This window comes from Petaurus breviceps, unplaced genomic scaffold (genome assembly GCF_028583685.1).
Source record: "Petaurus breviceps papuanus isolate PSGF00001 unplaced genomic scaffold, PetGlider_PUasm1.0 90723, whole genome shotgun sequence".
Classification (NCBI taxonomy): domain Eukaryota; kingdom Metazoa; phylum Chordata; class Mammalia; order Diprotodontia; family Petauridae; genus Petaurus; species Petaurus breviceps.
In genome coordinates, this window is record NW_027187323.1 from 1,213,507 (window position 1) to 1,231,445 (window position 17,939).

At 40.0% G+C, this 17,939-nt stretch overlaps 1 protein-coding gene across 2 annotated transcripts in view; it reads left to right on the forward strand.

The window, feature by feature from the left end:
* Positions 1 to 13,420, forward strand: part of JAML (junction adhesion molecule like) — a 33,167-nt gene extending 19,747 nt beyond the window's left edge. For both annotated transcript variants that reach the window (XM_069066681.1, XM_069066682.1), the window contains exons 6-8: positions 6,694 to 6,742; positions 8,651 to 8,737; positions 11,077 to 13,420. In XM_069066681.1, coding sequence (XP_068922782.1) covers positions 6,694 to 6,742; positions 8,651 to 8,737; positions 11,077 to 11,208 — 268 coding nt within the window. In that variant the 3' untranslated portion in view covers positions 11,209 to 13,420. The remainder of the gene's footprint in view (positions 1 to 6,693; positions 6,743 to 8,650; positions 8,738 to 11,076) is intronic.
* The last annotated feature ends 4,519 nt before the right edge of the window (positions 13,421 to 17,939 follow it).

The following is a 17,939-nucleotide window of genomic DNA, read 5'->3' on the forward strand; positions in this document are numbered from 1 at the left end:
TTTTTTCTATTGTGGAATTATATTCAGTTTTGCTAAGAAAGGTATTTTGGCCTGTAAGCCTATAGCCTTTGCCTTCTGGAATATTGTATTCCAATCTCTGTTTTCTGTATTGGGGCTGTTGTTAAATCATATATGATCCTGGCTATAGCTCCTTGGTACTTGACTTCTTTCTTTCTGGCTTCTTGTAGTATTTTTTTCTTTTGACTTGGAATCTCTGTATTTTGGCTATGATGTTCTTTTCATTTTGGAGTTCAATTTTTTTAATTTCCACTTTGTCTTCTGGTTCTAGAGGCAGCTATGTATTATAATGGATAGAGTGCTGAACCTGGATTCAAAAAGACCTAAGTTCAAATCCAGCTTCAGATACTTTCTAGTTATATCACCCTGGGCGACTTACTTGACATCTGTCAGCCTCAGTTTGCCCATGTGTAAAATAATGATAGCACCTACCTCCCTGGGTTATTATGAGGACAAAATAAGATAAGATTTATAAAGCACTTTGCAAACCTTAAAGTGCTATATAAAACCTAGTGATGAAGGAGAAGAGGAGGAGAAAGAGATGATGATGATGATGATGATCTGGTCAGTTTTCTGTCATGATTTATTGAAATCTAATTCCAGACTCTTTTGGGGAGGGGCGGGGCCCATGACTTTCAGGTAGTCCAATGATTCTTAACTCACTTCTCCCTGATCTGTTTTCCAGGACAGTTGTTTTTGTCATGATATACCTTGGATTTCCTTCTGGGTTTTTTTTTTCCCATTTTTTTTTTACTTTGTTTTCTTTCTTATCATCCCATGGAGTCATTATTCTGATTTTCAAAGAATTTGTTTGTTGGGTAAGGGTTTATACCTCTTGTGATGACCTGTTAATTCTCTTTCTACTTATTTCATTCATAGCCTTCCTTTTAAAAATTTTTCCTCTAACTCTCATTTCATTTATTAAAAACCATTGTTAAACTCTTTTTAAAAAGCTCTTGCCTTGTCTCTTCTAGGAATTTGAGTTGACTGTGTACTTAAATTGTGTTTTTCTTTGAAGTTTTGTAGTCATTTTCTTTTTATGGGTCTATATTTTTTTGTAACCATAATAAAGTAGCTTTTTATGGCAGGGTTTTTTTTTGTTTGCTCATTTTTTTCCAGCTTACTTCCTGACTTTAGGTTTTACATTAGGGTTGTGCACACTTTTAAAGGGAATTTCTGGGCTGGTGCTGTTGGTGCTTTCTTGGGGTACTCAATGTTGTGTTATTCCAAGATCCCAGCGTTAGGTCAGGCTGTAAATCTGTGAACTTTTGGCATCCTCATCTGATCCAGGGCAGAGTCTGATTGTTACCCTCCTGGTCTGAGCTCTGCAAGTTCCTGACTTGAGTTTGAGCATAAACAATAGACTTGTGGGCTTGCTGCTTTTGGAATTTCAGGAGATTACTTCTGAACTCAGCAACTGTGAGCCATCTGGAAAGCTCTGTTAATACAGTGATGGAACTATAGTCATCCTTTTGGTCTGAGATTCCTACCCTTGTTATTCTATCACTGGCTTTATTATACTGAGCTAGAAGTTGAAGCTGAGACCCAACTCCACTCCCGGGGTACAGACCACACAGATGCTACTTGCTTCTGAGCTGGCTTCTTGATCAGAACACACCTGAAAACCTTTGCCCACTCTTTACCCTTAGAACATTAAAGGTACATTACCCTTAGGCACAGGTACCCTCCTCAGTGTGTCCTGGATCTATGATTGAGAACTAAGTATTAGCAGAGGTGCCAACTGGCACTTGTTCCTGTGCCCTATACAAATTTAGGCTCCTCTCTGCTGGACCCAGGATGTCTTTTTGCTCTGGTGCAGACTCATCCTGCTCTGGGATGCTCCATGTGGTGTACCACCCATACCCCATTTCCTATGTCCCCAGAGCACTCTATTTACTTGTTTCAACTTGAGCTGGAAAAATGACTCCGTATGCTTTTTTCTTGGATTTCTTGGTCAACATTTGGTCTAGTGTATTTTCTAGATCTTTTTGGAGAAATTGTAGGGGTGAGGGGATGGGGCTGCAGCTCACTCTACTTCTTCCTGCTACTCTGTTGTATTGACTCAGAGGATGCTTTTCAAAAAATTCAGATGGAAGATGCTTCTGTTTGTTGATGACATTGTGCTGACTTTATCAAGCTCCAGAACAACATGGGTCCTCAAAGGAGATACAGGGCTATTCAAAAGAAATGGGCCTACTGATCCATATGATAAATGCTAAATGTATTTAAAAAAACACCTGTTTTCAGACTATGTTATACAGTTAGAAGACTAATTCATTGAGTTATTCCATCAGCATATATATATATATATATATATCTGTGATGTACTGCAGATGGACAGTTGGTTGGATCTAGAATTGATGAGGAGGAAGAAAGGGAATTGAATTGCATGTGAGAAATTGAAAGGTGATTAATAATACCAAGCTATTCCCTAGCACAAAAATGCATTTTTAAAAATCTATGCTATCTTGGTTTTAGTGTTTGATTGGAAGTCTTAGAATACCACAATCTCTGCAGGCAACCCAAAGTCAGTGGAGAGATATGTGGTGGGTGAAAGTAGGTTGTGATCTTGCAAGATGATTTACATGCAAGAAAAGGATATCATTCAAGACAAATACGTTTGTAAGAGGGTGGGCCAGTTGTGGTGAGAGCGAGGGGTAAGAGATGGAAAACCTGAGTGGAAGGAAGACCTTTAGCACATGTACAAAAATTACACAGGATGAGGTGTGGATGGGCTGTGATCTATGTTGATGGAGCCCCACATGGAATCACGAATTCATTAAAATATCCAGGTAATTATTTATGACAATTATTAATAGCAGATCCTCTTTGTTTTGCCATTTATCACACTGATAGGATGTGTGTGCCCCATCCCTAATTTGGTGATGTGTATAAAGGGAAGTAATTCTGTATTTCCAGCTATGAACTCCCTTCTGATCTCCAGACCTGCCTCTCCAACTACCTAATGCCCATCATTGCTTGGATGTTCCGCTGCCATCTTAAATCCACTGAGCTCATTGTCTTTACCCATAAACCAACTTCTTTTTTTTTTTTTAATTCTGACCATGGCATCACCATTCATTCTGTTTTCCATGTTTGAATTCTTGGGGCTTCTATTTTTATTATTTTTCTATTTTACTTTTGCTTCTAATTTATTTTTAAAAATCTAGTTATTTATCAAGTTCTATCAGAGGCAGTTAGTTGGTTCAGTGGATAAAGTTAGACCTGGAGTCAGCAAGACTTAAGTTCTAATTCTGCCTCACATATGTACTAGCTAATGTGACCCTGAACAAGTCACTTAAGTGCTGCAGTCTGCCCCAGTATCCTTATTTGTAAAATGGGTCTATTAGTACCACCTACTTCTCTGGGTTCTTATGAGGATAGAATGAGATAAAATTCATAAAGCACTTTGCAAACCTTAATGTGCTATGTAAAAGTTAGTTGTTGTTACTGTTGTTAATCTTCATGCACAGATTTTATCATCTTATTCCTAGCTTCAGAAATCTTTAGTGACTTCTTATTGCCTCCTGAGGGAAATTCAGATCCCTGCTTGGTATTTGGGGGTGTCCCCCTATTTAGGACTACCCTATCTTGTCTCATTACTCCCTTCTATACACACATACATCCATCAAAACTAGATTCTTAGAATTCCACCGAACATGCCCTGTCCTTACTCACATTGTCCCTTATGCCTGTAATGTTCTCCCTCCTTCCTCTTTGCCTGTTGAAATGTTATCCATTTTTAAAATACCAATTCAGATGCCATGAAGCTTTCTCTTATCTTTTCATGCTTTAATAGCACTTTGTTTTGCAAATCTACAAGGGATTTAGCATGTAATGTAGCTGTGTCAGTTTGTGTCTTCTCTCCCTATTGGATTACATGTTCTATGAGGACAGGGACTATGTATTTAAATAAACTTTGTATTTTCCTCAGTGCCTGTCAGAGCAAGCAATAAATGTTTGACTGATTGAATTTTAGTATTAGCCCAAGTCAGATATACTTATTTGGATAAATTTTCAAGGGAAAAGTAACCAAAAGCCAATTAGAAATGATTTTTGGTTTATCTGTAGTGTGACTTTTTCCCCATGAGCACAGATAATCGAGAGTGAAATGTTTACAGTCTGTATGATCCTGGAAAATGACTTTTCATGTAAATTCCATGAAGGTGATTACCGTTTTTCATCTTTATGTCTCCAATGCTTTGTACAATAGGATGCAACTGGTAAAAGTTTGTCAAATTGATAATAGTTCTGTTTAAAACCAGTGAGTTGCATTTGTAAGAGGAACTCCTTTTGATGAGAACTTCTTGTACTTTATTATTATTACTATTATTAATTATTGCTGAGGTCTTTCCAACCTCCCATATGAATTAGGATTTGAAATGCCTACATTCCAATGTATTGAAAGTACCATAATTGGGGCAGCTAGGTGGCACAGTGAATAGACCACCGGCCCTGGAGTCAGGAGGACCTGAGTTCAAATGCGGCCTCAGACACTTAACACAAAAACTAGCTGTGTGACCTTGGGCAAGTCACTTAACCCCAATTGCCCTCCAAAAAAAACCAAATACCATAATTTTTAAACTAGACACAGTCATTAGTACCTTCTCAGTCCTTTGTAGGTCCACATCTCTGTATTTAACCAGCTAAGTTCAAAACCTTTTTAAAGATTAAGTCACACTGTGTCACTGAAGCAGTTTTCATAGGCAGCTTGATATTTGTGCAAAGACCACAAGCCTTGATCTCTGGCTCTCATACTGACTAGCTGAGGGATCCAGGGAAAGTCACTTAACCCTTCTGTCATCTAGAGTTTATCCTCGGTACTACTAGAGGATAGTACTTGTACTACTGTCTTCACAGGATGGTTGTAGGAAAAGTACTTTGTAAACAGTAAAGCATCTCTATCTTCAAAAGAGTTGGCCTTATTATTGTTACCAGGAAACTAGCCCTTTTGGTAGGCTAAGAAATGTTTATCTTGGTGTCATCTGCCCTCGCCAAAGGAAGAACTGTACAAACGTTTGTGTTGGTTGGATTTATCCTCCCAGCTCCGCCACAGTCCAGGGGCAGAGGACAGAGGAATGAGACAGATCACCAGAGCCCGGGAGACAGATATGGAAAGGGTTAGGAGTAACAGATAAGACAACTGTCTCGGTATGGGTATCCAGACACAATTGTGGAATAATTCTGAGACATCATGATGTAATGGAAAGGATCCAGAACTTAAAGCTGAAAGGCCTACGTGTGTGGTAGTACTGGGAAAATCCTTTCCCTATTCTGGGCCTCAGTTTCTTTTCCTGTAAGTGAAGGGGTTGTTTTCAATGAGTTATCAGGCCCCTTCCAGCACTAATGTGCTACGTAGGAATTCTGTTTGGGGATCCAGTAGTGGTGATGGGGCATTGTCTCTGCTGTACTTTGCTGCCATCTGGTGGTTCAGCTACATAGCATCTGGCCCATTTCTCTTCTTATGAAGGCAAGGTTTGAAGATTAGTCTGGAGCAGGGAACTGAAGGGATGAAAGTGATTTTAGTTCAGTAAGTTTTTATTATTCTTCCACTCACACAGAGTAGGTATTTGCCTGTATGGTAAGATTCAGGGGGAGTCAGAGAAGCACCTAAATACTTGTCTCTGCTTGAGCCCTTTAACAAGGAATAAAACCTTTTGCTCCATCATTAGGGAAAAGGTTTAAAATTAAAATGTATGTACCCCTGGGAGAGGAAAAATAGTGACTAAAATAATTTATGTTGATGTAGGAGTGACTAGTTTTAGGATCTTCTTCTAAGAGTAAGTTTTAATTTCCCTGGATAGAAGAGAGGCTATTGTCAAATTGATAATAGTTCTCTTTAAAACCAGTGAGTTGCATTTGTAAGAGGAACCCCTTTTGATCAGAACTTCTTGTACCCTATTATTATTATTAATTATTGCTGAGGTCTTCCCAACCTCCCATATGAATTAGGATTTGAAATACTTACATTCCAATGTATTAAAAATACCATAATTTTTAGGTCACTGTGAAGGGATGGAGTACCATCAAAATGGGGCGAAGGGGGAGAGTATAGGTATAAAACATTCCTTGCTTCACAATTCTGCTTGGGCTGATCCTGTAAGACATGTTTCTTTCCCTGAAGGGGCTTATTCTCTCATTGGAGAAGCCTTACACATATGAAACAACTGATAATTTGATATAATATTTAAGTACCAGAATGAATGCTGTTAGCTTGTGGAAGGGTTTAGGTCATTTTGAGAACATCCTTATTCTTCATAAATAAAGCCTAAACCAGCAGGAAATCCTTCTCCTCAAAGATCTCGAAGGAGATTCCACAGAGTCCCTCCTAGTCTATTTGTAATGACCTCTCTTCCTAAATTATTGGCCATGAAGTTGATGTAATGACAACTGAGACTGAGGAAAAGCATGTATGAAATGGAAGAAAAGAAAACAGGCCTCTAAGGATTGACGTCTTGCATTCCACCAGAGGACCTGAATTTCACAGGTGCTCTAAGAACATTTAGTAGCTGATCCAAGCTAGGGTGGGAGAGTAAAATCTTTGCGAGTAGCATTGCATATGGGAGCAGATAGAATTCACATTCCTGTTCCCTGAGGTTCTCTTCTCCACAAGAGTTCAGCACAGAAACAATGACCTGGTGATGCTGTTAACCCCATGTTTCATTTACCTTGCAGATCAGAAAACCACCTGGAGAATATCAGTAATGCTAAGTCAGAGGAACAGGTAAGTGCACTCTCTTCTCATCTAACTGCTTTGTCGTTTGAGCTGTGGGCAATGATATAAATAAAGAGTTCAGTTATAAAATACTCCATAGATTTGTGGTAGTGGCGTTTTTCACTCTGTGGAAATAGCTGCTGAGGGGGAAATGAAGGTCAACAAAAGCAGGCTGTGACAGCAAGACTCAAGAGATTATAAATAAATATATATACATACACACATATATATACATATACATATATGCATAGAAGTTAGTGTATATATATATGAGTGTGTATTATGGACACATGTGTGCAACATGTGTGTGTTTGTGTCTGAGATGTGGCATAGAGCAGTGGATAGAGAAATCAGCCTCAAAGTCAGAAAGAACTGGACTAAAGTCCCACCTAGTCCCACTGGCCATGTGACACTAGATAGGCAACTCATTAAACCTCTCAGTACTTGTATTAGCAAACACCCTAGCATACCCAGGATGGCCTGCTAGCCCAGGTTCTTTGATCTGCTTTTAAAGGAAACACTACTCAAAAAGTAGTAACAATCCTACTTTTAATAACATTCACTAATTAGCCCAAAGATCAACAGACAGGACTCCCAACTGTCTGAACAAAGTAATACAACCACCTCTATATATCACCAAACCAGGGGAGCATAAACAACATCTGAGTAGTGGGGGGGAGGGGCGGGGTTGATGGGTTGACAAATGGTTCCTCAGAGTCCCATCCAGGGAATCAAATGGTCTTTCTCATAAGCAAACCCCAAAAGCAAAATGCCAGCCTCCTGGAATATATAACAAAGACTTGGCCCCTGATTGGTATGAAACCTACTTGACTCAGCACAACTGTGAATTATCAGGGTTCAAAGGAGATTAATCCTTCAGATGTTTACAGTTTATTGTGAGCCTGGGAACCTGAACTCCAAAAAGAAAACCACAAAAATCCCACCTTGCTTGCGCTTATAGTACTTTAGGCACCTCTCTCAGACTAAAAGTTTCAGAGTGGGTGCTGACCTGCACTGGTAGGAGTTTCCTCATTTGGGGGTTCTCTATATGTATAATGTATATGAAGGTATAGCCATCTCTATCTATAAATACAAGGCATTTAGGTGGTACAGTGGACAGAGTGCCAGACCTGGAGTCAGAGAGACTCATGTTCCTGAGTTCAAATCTGGCCTCAGACACTTCCTAGCTGTGCGACCCTGGGCAAGTCCCTTAACCCTCTTTACCTCAGTTTCCTCATCCATATAGTGATCTGAAGAAGGAAATGGCAAATCTCTTCAGTATCTTTGCCAAGAAAACCCAAAATGAATTCACAGTCAGACATGACTGAAATGATTAAACAGCAATAAAATCTACAAATATAGCTAAATGCCCTTAAAAAAATTTTTCTTTCTGAGTATCCATTTTTTTTCCATATTATGTTATTTGTTATATCTGGACTTAGCTAAGGTCCCACAAGAGTCTGAAAATCTGTAACTGGATGACATTGTTCTGCCAGACACAAAAAGATGGTTTGGATTCTGAAGTGCCGCTGATAACACTGATGGGAAACTCAGCCCTCTAAGACCTGTTCTGTTATGCACAATTCTCTGGAAGGAACCATTCATTGGTTAGCACCACCCTGCCATGGCTTTAATGAGAAGAGATTACCCAAGGTGACAAGATGCTGGTTAAATACCTGGACTAGGACAGTGTGTTTGGTTTTTGAAAGAGTAGGTTTAGATCCTCAGATAATACTCTTTCCTGACGACTTAGTTCTCATAAAGAACGAATGAAGGCTGTGGCTAACTCATATGCTCTAGCTCTCATTATTTCTCTGGCCCTTCCTAGTTGAGTGATGGACTTAAGTTTTAGGACTGGGGGAGGTCCCTGAGATATGCTTCATTTTTAGAAACTATTTTACAATGTTCTCCCTCCAGGCACATATTTACTCTACAATAGCTGCACAGTCTGTGATTGAGGAAGAGGAGTCCAGCAGAGCATCTGAAGCCACCTACATGACAATGGTGAGAAAGTAGGCTCTAAGTCATTGCTGAGTCATGGGCTAAGTGGTTCCAAAAGACTAGAGATTTGAGGAGGGTGAAGACCTTATGTGGGGATGGGGATGAGGGTGGGGGACCAGAAGAAGGAGGAGATTATTCTGATTTACAAAGAGATAAGCTGGATTGGACTATATTGTCAAACTATGCTCTTGTAGCTTATTTAAGTAGTGAAATTCAGGTCATAGGCCTGAGGGCCAGCCCTAGGTCTACTCAAGTTAGACAATATCCTGCCTACTGTGTCCTTTGAGTAAGAGATAGTAGGCAAACCCACATTACAATAACCATGTCAACCCTGGGGTATGTGTGTGTGTGTGTGTGTGGGGGGGGGTGTTAATGACATTGTTGAGAGATGACTTATTAGGCTATTTCTAGGGTGTGTCCATAGTAGCAACTGGACACATTGTGTAGAGACCCTTAGAGTAATATTTTATTGCAAGGAACTCACTTTCCTTTTGAATGAAGTTCTCTATTTCTTTTTAGTTTTCAATGTCCACTTCCATAAGATTTTGAATTCCAAATATTCTCCCCATCTCTCCCCTCCCCCACCCTAAAACAGCATGTAATCTGATATAGGCTCTACATATACATTCATTTTGAACCTATTTTCATGGTAGTCATGTTGTAAAGAAGAATTAGAACCAATGGGAGAAGCCATGAGAAAGAAGAAACAAATGAAAGAAAGAGAGAGCAAATAACGTGCTTCAATCTGTATCTAGACTTCATAGTTCTTTTAATGGGTGTGGACAGTATTTTTCATCATGAGTCCTTTGGAGTTGTCTTAGGTCCTTGCATTGCTAAACAGAGATAAGCCTATCAAAGTTAATCATCACACATTACCATGTACATTGTTCTCCTGGTTCTACTCACTTCACTCAGCATCAGTTTATTCAAGACTTTCCAGGTTTTTCTGAAGTCTGCCTGCTCATCATTTCTTATAGCTCAATAGTATTCCATTACATTCATACACCACAACTTGTTCAGCCCTTCCCCAACTGATGGGCATCCCCTCAATTTCCAATTCATTGCCACCACAAAAAGAGCTGCTATAAATATTTTTGTACATACAGGTCCTTTTCCCATTTGTATGATCTCTTTGGGATACAGCCCTATAAGTGGTATTGCTGGGTAAAAGGGTATTATGCACATTTTTATAGCCTTTTGGGCATAGTTCCAAATTGCTCTCCAAAATGGTTTATTCAGTTTGGATGAAGTTCTCAACAGGGTTTATCAAGCCTTAATGTCAGCCTTGTAGATTGCACACTAACTCCTGAATAACAGAATGAAGTTTGATTCTGGTCTTTTCATTGTTCAGTTCCCCTGGGGAATACCACACCTAGAGCAGTCACATGGTATTTCAGGGAAGAGGAGGAGTGGGTCTGGTGCTGAACAAGATGCTATTTGTAGAATAATTACAGTGAATTAAGTCTGTTAAGGAGCAGTGTTTATTCCAGTATGGGCATGGCCAGCTTTTTGTTTCCTAGAATGATGGGGCTTTGTCTTTTCTCCTCATGGCAGCAAATGACACACATGACTTCTTATTGAATTCAGCTGGCACAGATTATTCCTGAATAGTGCTGAAGCCAGCCAGGGTAACATTGGCTCCACCTTGGAGTGTTAGTTGGAGTCAGTATTTTACCCCACTTCCTGTTATCTGCCATTTTTATGAGCTGGTGCAGTAGCTGCTGGGTCTCAGCCTAAAGAAATCACTAATGTAGTTGCATTTTGATTGTAACTGTGCTCTGCCAACTTGAGTGACATGCAGGAAGTCTGAGATGAGTAATTGATATTGGTGATAATGACTGTGATCTTTAAAACTGATTTCACTGATTTCCTGTTGAATGCTTTGTAAAGTACAGAATATAGGAAATGCAGTCATTATCTTGTAGTAGATTGATTTTCTAACTTTAAAGGATTGTCCTGGAGTCTTTTTGAAAAGCTCACTGGCTTCATGTGACTTTTGCATATGTCTAATTTGACAGCGAGGTGTGCCGACCTGGAGTCAGGAAGACTAAAATTCTTGAGTTCAAATGTGGCCTGAGACACTTACTAGGTGTGTGACCCTGAGTGAGTCACTTTACCTTGTTTACCTTAGTTTCCTCATCTGTAAAAATGAGCTGGAGAAGAAAATGGCAAACCACTCCAGCATCTTCCCGAGAAAACCTCAAATTGGGTCATGAAGAGCTTGACACAACTGGAAATGACAGAACAGCAACAATTTGACTTCAAGGTCTGTCATCTCTACTTCTTGATTTTTTGTGTTCCTGACAGGTATATTTTGTGTTTTTGTTTTTCCTAATTCGCAGCAACCAGTTTGGCCTTCCTGGAGAGCAGAGCAGAAGAAATCATCTGAGATAATGCCAGAAACAGAACAAACTCTTGAAAGACCGAGGTTGGCAATAAGACCCCCAACAAAGGAACATCATATCTCTCAGTAGCCCTTGATTCCTCATTTTTCCTGAGCCATATCTCCAGTTGATGACCTAAAGCTCTTCTGTAGTCTTCTGTTTGCTGCTTGGGTTGAGGGGTTGAAAGATGGAGACCTTAATTTGTGGTGGAAAGAGACTGATGTGCTTGGGAGAGATAGTCTTCAGATCAGTAATGGGCCAGAGGTTTAATTCAACAACAGATGCAATTCAACAGACTGCTTTGAAGTATTTGCTGAGTGTAGAGCCATCTGGGGAAGATATAAACCATGTGTAAGACACAGTCCTTGCCTGCATGGAGCTTAGGTTATGTCTGTAGAGCAAGTGTGTAATCCTTGTTGGATGAGTACATCAAACTGTTAAAACGAATGTTGTTCTTGTAGAGTACGTTGTTGTGAAGAAACTTAAAAACATCATAAATCAATTCAAAATGTTTTGTTTTATAATGACTAAAAAAAAAATCTGTTAATGAATGTATTCAGAGGAAATCATCTTTCCCTTCATCCTTCCCCTTTTTTCTTTTGGCTGAATGTTGGTTAGGAGAAAAAGGTTCTGGTGATGAATTCATAGTAGGTAGCTCCTTCAGTAGCATTATATCCAGGAGGAAAGTTGTCCTACAGCCCAGTGCATCATAGGAGTGAGATATGATGTCTGACAGTGGGGGGAAGTGGGGTGGGAGAAGGTTTTTGTCAACCTGAAAATGAAGAGTATCGAATTGGGTAAAGAATGAAGATTTAGAACTCCATGCATGTGATAAAATGTTTGGGTCTTTAGTAGTACCACTTAGAGATTTAATAGATCTTAGAAATTCTTTTATTTGGAATATTTCTTTCTCACCACAAGAGTTGAGCCTGCTCCTAGGCCAGGTCTTCCTGGCTTCCCTGGCTATACATGCAAATGTGTATTTTCTTTCAAATTCCAGAATTATTCTGTCCCCTCACATCCTCATTGCCACTTATTCCAAGCCAAGCTTTCCTTGAACTCCCCTGGCTACTGGAGGTACTTAGCAATTTTATCAGGTCTTCTTGTTTCTATTCCTAGCTCTAGTAGAATACCCTTGGCCTAATCTGCCTGCAGATACTTACTAGCTGTGTGACCCTGGTCAAGTCACTTAACCTCTGTTTGCCTCTGTTTCCTCAGCTACAAGATGGGGATAATGATATCACTTACTTTCCAGGTTTCTGGTGAGGATCAAATGAGATAATAATTGCAAACCCCTTAGCACAGTGCTTGGCACATAGGAAACACTATATAAATGTTAACCAATATTATTATTATTAGCTCACCTGAATCTTTAAGCCTCAGCTTTATCACATAACCCATTCCTTTCTTCCTTTCTATTTTGTTCTCTTGCAAAGCACAATGTTAATCTTTTGTCTCCTATTCAGTTGGGACTAAGAGACATCTAGCCTTTCCCTCTCACAGCGGTTAGCTGTAATAAAGAATACAAAAAAAGTCCTTATAAAGTTCTTTAAAATAGATACTTAAAATGCATTAAAGTAGCACATGCAGGCATATGTAATGGTGTTGGTGCTATTGATTCTTTCTTTATGTGGTGGGAAAATATGGGTTTCATTTCTGATCTGTAGGTAATATTTTCCAGAATTGATGTGTATCTCTCTCCCCTGAGATAGCAAATTCATAGTATTGTACTGTATAGTATTCATGGCATTAAGGATGTGGGGGCAAATTCCTTATGTTGTCATTCAAGGCCTTCATTATCTTTCCAGCATTTTCTCATACTGTTCTCTTCTGTGTACCCGGTTCTATTCAAACTGCATTAATCTCCATCCTCTGTGTGTTTTCTATATTTTCTTGCCTCAGTGACTTTGCCCAAGCTGTGCTCTGTGTCCAACATGCACACCTCCCTTCTCATGATCTTCAGAACTCTTACCTAAAGCCCAACTCAAATGTGACCCCTTCTAGGAAGTCTTGTCTGATTTTCTGCAAGTTTGTGATATAATTCCCCATTTGGACCCCACTTTACTTGCATCTCTCTTATGTACTTATTGTGTAACATTCTGTATTATAGTTATTTTTGTGTGTGTCATATTTTTGCTACTAGACTGTAAGCTCTAAGAGGGCAGGAACCTTTTCTTTTCTAAACTTTGTATTTTCCCCAGTGCCTAACATAGTGTTCTGTAGACAGAGGGACTCTGCACCTCAGTATCTTTCTGATTTTAATTTTAGGTTGAAATACTTAATAAATGCTTTTAAAATGGAATTGAATTGAACCATTGATTTTTTTTTTCTGGGGTCCATCTAAAGAAACACTTAAGAACAGAGCTGAGTGAGATAGAGGTGCCACTGGACAAGACAGGATGTTTTACATAGAAAGTATAGAAATAACCTTTGCTTCTAAAGGTTCAGAATTCAATTTTGGCATAATCCATCCCAGGTATGGGAGAGGGAATTGTTGATAAAGATCACTTTTAGTACCTTAATACTCATCTTTTTCATAACCACAGGTTGAAAATGAAAGTCCAGGGAATGTTCAATGCCAATTTCCTATGACCCTGTCTGAAATCATGAGGAAAAAATTGTCCCTAGTCATGGGTCTGCTCATTTCCTAATACTTTCCTGCCAGAAAGATAATTGCTTCTCAAATTTAAGAGTGTTGGGGAAACCTGAAAATATGTAGGTCTGTTTCTAGCCCCTCCACCCTTTTCATTTGTTCCCCCCTTTTTTATGAGTCCAGCTGCCAGACATCTTTTGTCTGTCTTAATAGTGTATGTTGAGCAAAAACATTAAGCAGAGTAGGCAATTGTCTACGTTGATAAAGCTCATTATTTCTTATTTACTTCTACTGATAGCCTATATCAGCAGGAAACCTTTAAAAATGCAATAATCCTGGAAAAATATAAACCAGGGAACTCAATTTAATCCAGTGATTTGGATAAGTGGGAAAGGCAATGCTCATCTCCAAGTTGTTGAGATAGGATGGTCAGGCTCAATGATTTTTGAGTTCATAAGACCTGACCCCAAATATAACCACAAAAATGCACTTCAAAGCCAAGTATAAGTGATTTATCCATGTCCCGATTTTTATCCATTAGTGTGAATAAGAGAGAATTGACTGTGTGGAGACTTAGATTTGGAGATTTTTTTTTTAACCCTGTAGGAATAGGTTGAAAATCTTGAGTATGCCTACTTAAAAAATGCATGAACCTTCTTCCAGTCCAGGTTGATGTCTTTAAATATTTATCACTACCGTTCTCTTTGTTTTTTGATTTTTTGGAGAGAAAGAGTGCTTTTATTAGCAACTTAATAAAACAACCCAATGACCTAAAAAAGTGAGCAGACTGTATTGTAAGAAAAAAGGGAAAGAAGCCTGAATAACACACTAGTATTCATAAAACATTAAAATATGCAAAAGGGTTAAACTTCTATGGAGCTGGATCCCATTTCTCTTCCTCTTGTATGTGGCATTTTCCTGGGGACCTTTAGTTTTGATCTCCCTTCTTAGAGCCAGTCCTACATTCACTCAGTTGCTTAGAACTGATGAAGCTACAGTTGTGAATCTGAGCCCTCTACTACTGATTTGGTAACTTTTCAGCAATGCAGTATGTGGAACAATGGAAGACAAAGTTGGTTAGGGTGGAGCCAGATTATAGAAAGTCTTGAATGCCAGAATAACAACATTTCACATATACTTCCTACTCCAATATAGAGAGAACTATTGAAGGTTCTGAAAGTGTATGTATGTGTGTGTGGGAGAGAAAGAGAGAGAAGAGCCACTTTGTACTTTTGCTCATAAGCAGAATCGTTCAACAATATGTAGTCAGATCTTCCTTCGGGGCAGAGTCAAGATGGCAGAGTAGAAGCAGGACCTCCTTTGGGCCCTGGCTTCCACCTTCCCCAATCCATGTAAAAGGGGACTCTAAACAAACTTTGGAGCTGCAGAACCCACAAAATGACACAGAGAAGCTAACCTACTGCTGAGGACAGCCCAGCAGGCCAGCAGGAATTGGCCAGCGCAGTGCTAAGATTCTGGCACAGCCAGCCAGTGCCACGTGGCAGCTTCAGCTCCTGGCCTTCAGAGTTCAGGGGGACCAAGCACCAGTCTGAGGGGTGATTGCTCTTGCTTTAACCTGCTTGGATCTTGATTGCACTCTAGGGTGGAGGTCCTGGGGTGTGTGACCAGCTTTCCAGAGCGTGTGGAGGCTTCAGCAAGGGCACCCAACTAATATCTCCAGCAGCTGAGAAAACCCCAGCATTTGGAACGAAGCCCCCCTGTCTGGTGGCAGAGTCCTACTGTGGCAAAAAGCCCAGGGTTCAAGTGACTGAGTGGTGACATGACCAGGCAAAGGAAGCAAAGCAAACAGAAGAATCCAACATTAGACTCCTACTTTGGGGACAAAAAGGATCAAACCATGGAACAGGAGGAAGACAGTGAAGTCAGAACTCCTGCACCAAAAGCTTCTAAGGAAAATACAAGCTGGTTACAGGCCATAGAGGACCTTAAGAAGCAGATAAGAGAAGTGGAGGAAAAGTTGGGAAGAGAAACGAGAACAATGCAAGAAAATTATGAAATGAGAGCCAACAGCCTGACTGAGGAAAATTAAACCTTAAAAAATAGACTAACTCAAATGGCAAAAGAGGCTCAAAAAGGCAATGAGGAGAAGAATGCCTTAAATAGCTGAATTTGCCAGATGGAAAAAGAATCTCAAAAGCTCACTAAGGAGAATCATTCCTTCAGAATTAGATTGGAGCAAATGGAAGCTAATGACTTTATGAGAAATCAAGATGCTGTTCAACAGCTCCAAACAAATGAAAGAATAGAAGGCAATGTGAAATATCTCATTAGAAAAACCAATGACCTGGAAAATAGATCCAGGAGAGATCATTTAAAAATTATTGGACTGGGGGCAGCCAGGTAGCACAGCGAGTAAGAGCACCGGCTCCAGTGTGGAGAAGACCTGGAGATCGAATCCCGGGCTCAGACATTTAGCACCCACCCAGAAACACCTGGCCGTGTAACCTTGAGCAAGTTACTTAACCCCAATTGCTTAGGGGCGGCCAGGTGGCTCAGCGAGTAAGAGCACCGGCTCCAGTGTCGGGATGACCTGGATCGAATCTGGGCTCAGATGCTCAGCACCACACCCAGAAATAACTGGCCGTGTAACCTTGAGCAAGTTACTTAACCCCAATTGCTTTAAAAAAAAATTATTGGACTATCTGAAAGCCATGATCAAAGAAAGAACCTAGAAGTCATCCTCAAAGAAATTCTCATGGAAAACTGCCCTGATGTTTTAGAACCAGAGGGCAAAATAGAGGTTGAAAGAATCCACCGATCACCTCCTGAAAAAGATCCCAAAAAGAAAACTCCTAGGAATATTATAGCCAGGTTCTGAAATTCCCAGATCAAGGAGCTAATATTACAAGCAGCCAGGAAGAAACAATTTGAATATTGTGGAAACACAATCAGGATAACTCAGGATCTGGCAGCTTCTACACTGAGGGGTTGAAGGGCTTGGGATATGATATTCCAGAGGTCAAAGGAGCTGGGATTAAAACCAAGAATCACCTACCCAGCAAAACTGAGTATCATGTTTCAGGGGAAAATATGGTCATTCAGTGGAATAGAGGACTTTCAAGCATTCTTATTTATTATTTTTTTTAATTTTTTTTTTAAAGCAATCGGGGTTAAGTAACTTGCTCAAGGTTACATGGCCAGTTATTTCTGGGTGTGGCACTGAGTGTCTGAGCCCGGGATTTGATCCAGGTCATCCCGACACTGGAGCCGGTGCTCTTACTCGCTGAGCCACCTGGCTGCCCCTAAGCAATTGGGGTTAAGTAACTTGCTCAAGGTTACATGGCCAGGTGTTTCTGGTTGGGTGCTAAGTGTCTGAGCCCGGGATTCGATCTCCAGGTCTTTTCAACACTGGAGCCGGTGCTCTTACTTGCTGTGCTACCTGGCCGCCCCACCTTCAAGCATTCTTAATGAAAAAACCAGAGTTGAATAGAAAATCTGACATTTAGATACAAGAAATAAGAGAAGCATGAGAAGGTAAACAGGGAAAAAAAACATAAGGAACTTATCAAAGTTGAACTATTAACATTCCTGCATGGAAAAACAATAATTGTAATCGATGAAACTTTTCTCAGTATGAAAATAGTTGGAGGGAATAGAAATATATAAGTCTATATAGGAGCATATATGGGCATATGAATATATATGTGAATGTGTGTATATATGTTTACAGGTAGACATAGAGGGCACAGGACCAATTTAATAGGAAGGGATGATACTTAAAAGGTGAAATTAAGAGGTGAGAGAGGAATATAATGAGAGGAGATGGGGAGAAACAGAATGGGGTAAACTATCTTATATAGAAGAGGCAAGGGAAAATGGTTACAATGGAGGAGAAGAATAGGAAGGCAAAAGGGAATGGGTCAACCTTATTCTCATTGAATTTGGCTCAGGGAGGGAATAAAATACACACTAAATGGGTATCTTACCCTACAGAAGAGTAGGGGGGAAGGGGATGAGAGGGGGGATGATGGAAGGGAGGACAGGCTGAGGGGGAGGGAAGTTGGAAGCACCCACTTTTTAAAAGGGATGGGATCAAAGTAGAGAATAGAACAAGTGGGAGGTGGGATAGGAGGGAGGTAAATATAGTCAGTCTTTTACAATATATCTACTATGGTAATGTTTTGCATTAGCTACACATGTACAACGTATACTGAATTGCTTATCTTTCCAGTAAGGGTGGGTGACAAGGGAGGAAGGGAATGAGTCT